The 1,618-nt window shown below is 58.4% G+C and overlaps 1 protein-coding gene across 1 annotated transcript in view; it reads left to right on the top strand.

The window, feature by feature from the left end:
* The window catches only part of TMPRSS5 (transmembrane protease, serine 5), a 20,955-nt gene that overhangs the window by 16,420 nt on the left and 2,917 nt on the right, over window positions 1-1,618 (top strand). The window contains exons 3-7 of the mRNA XM_010134612.1: window positions 297-393; window positions 611-724; window positions 928-971; window positions 1,098-1,260; window positions 1,371-1,549. Of these exons, the coding sequence (XP_010132914.1) occupies window positions 297-393; window positions 611-724; window positions 928-971; window positions 1,098-1,260; window positions 1,371-1,549 (597 nt within the window). The remainder of the gene's footprint in view (window positions 1-296; window positions 394-610; window positions 725-927; window positions 972-1,097; window positions 1,261-1,370; window positions 1,550-1,618) is intronic.

Here is a 1,618-nt window from a genome sequence, read left to right as displayed (position 1 = left end):
TGATTCCACAGCAAAGGCGGCGCTTGCAGGACTCCTTTGTGTGTAATCACCCAGCAGAGCTGCCACACAGGCACCGAGAGTGTGCAGATAGGTCCATGGACAGTTTAATTGCTTCACATGGCTTCTTATGGTGTGCGTGTTGGTTGTTGGTTTTTTTTTGTTTCTCTAGATGTGCATGACCATCCCTGGTGCTGGTCCTGCACAAAACACTGCCGGGAAGGGAAGTCGCAGGTTGTCTGTAATGGGATGGCTTTTAGTGTCTTTCAGAATAAATGCGGCAAGCTCCTTGCTGGAAGTGCGGGTGGAAGGCCGTCCTGACTGGCTCCTGGCGTGCCACGAGCGCTGGAGCCTTCCCCTGGGCACCCTGCTCTGCCAGCAGCTTGGGTATCTCAGGTGGGCATAGCACAGGCAGCCACTTCAGCCCTTACTCACCCTTTTCTGAGAGGGATGGTCTTGGCGAAAGCAGGAGCAGACCCCTCCTGCCAAGGAGGTTCATTCCTGGTGCTGGAGTGGCAGGACTGTGGACCGTTGCTCCCAGGGCAGGGTTGTGTTCCTGATCCCCTAGCAGGTCCCTGGACCCTTCCTGGGACGCTTGACGTTGCTTCTGCAGAATGACCCGTCAGGAAGGGGTGAACCTGACGGACATCGGGGTGAAGGACACACAGGAGTTCGTTCAGGTGAGACCCCGCCAGGGAGGCAGCCTGGAGGACATGTGGCAGGTCAGGTAAGGGCAGCTCTGGGAATAGCAGAGGGAGCTGGTGGGGCTGAAACAGGGGCCCCTTTTTCAGGCTCAAGAACATAGAAAACTCTCCTGGTGTTGTAGGGTGAGCAGCCCCTTTGGGGACTGCTGCTGCTGCTGCCCTGGAGCTCCCTGGTGCCCGGGGCTTTTGGCTCCTGTATTCTGACCAGAGGCTTATTCCCATGCAGGAGCAGTTGTGAATCGGGTCAAATCGTGGCTCTGAAATGCTCAGGTGAGCGCCTCTCATCTCCTGTGTCCCCAGGACCTCTGCCTGCTTCTAGCAGTTCCTCGCCTTCCCTCTCTCCCTGGCGTTGAGGGTCTGGCTCCATCCAACACGTGCTCCCCGGCTGCCTTGCAGAGTGCGGGCTGCGCCCCAGCGTGGCGCGGGTGGTTGGAGGAGTGGACGTGCCCCTGGGCCGCTGGCCCTGGCAGGTCAGCGTGTACCACGGCTCCCAGCACCGCTGCGGAGGCTCCGTGCTGGCGCGTGAATGGATTGTCACGGCGGCTCACTGTGTGCACAGGTACCTCTGGGCTCTCCCATGCCCAGCCTCGGAGACGCTGTGTATCTGCTCTTAGCCCAGGCCTTGGCGCCTGGTGCCTGCAGGAAGAGGCACAGCGTGTTTCTGCTCAGTTCCAGGCGGCTGCAAGCCTCTGCCTGGCTGGTGTTCGCAGGCATTGTCACCCATGGCTCCATCAGGCAGGAGGCTGGGGTGTCAGTAGAGAAAATCATTTACCACCCGCTTTATAATGACAATAGCCTTGACTACGACATTGCTCTGATGAAGCTCCAAGTCCCCCTGAATTTCTCAGGTAAGATGCTGTCATGGTGCTGTTGCATCCTCCTCCTGTCTGGAGTTGTCTGTCTTAGCCCACAATTAA

This window comes from Buceros rhinoceros, unplaced genomic scaffold (genome assembly GCF_000710305.1).
Source record: "Buceros rhinoceros silvestris isolate BGI_N320 unplaced genomic scaffold, ASM71030v1 scaffold14224, whole genome shotgun sequence".
Lineage (NCBI taxonomy): Eukaryota > Metazoa > Chordata > Aves > Bucerotiformes > Bucerotidae > Buceros > Buceros rhinoceros.
The sequence above is the reverse complement of the archived record's forward strand: the minus strand, read 5'-3'. Positions and strand labels throughout refer to the sequence as shown.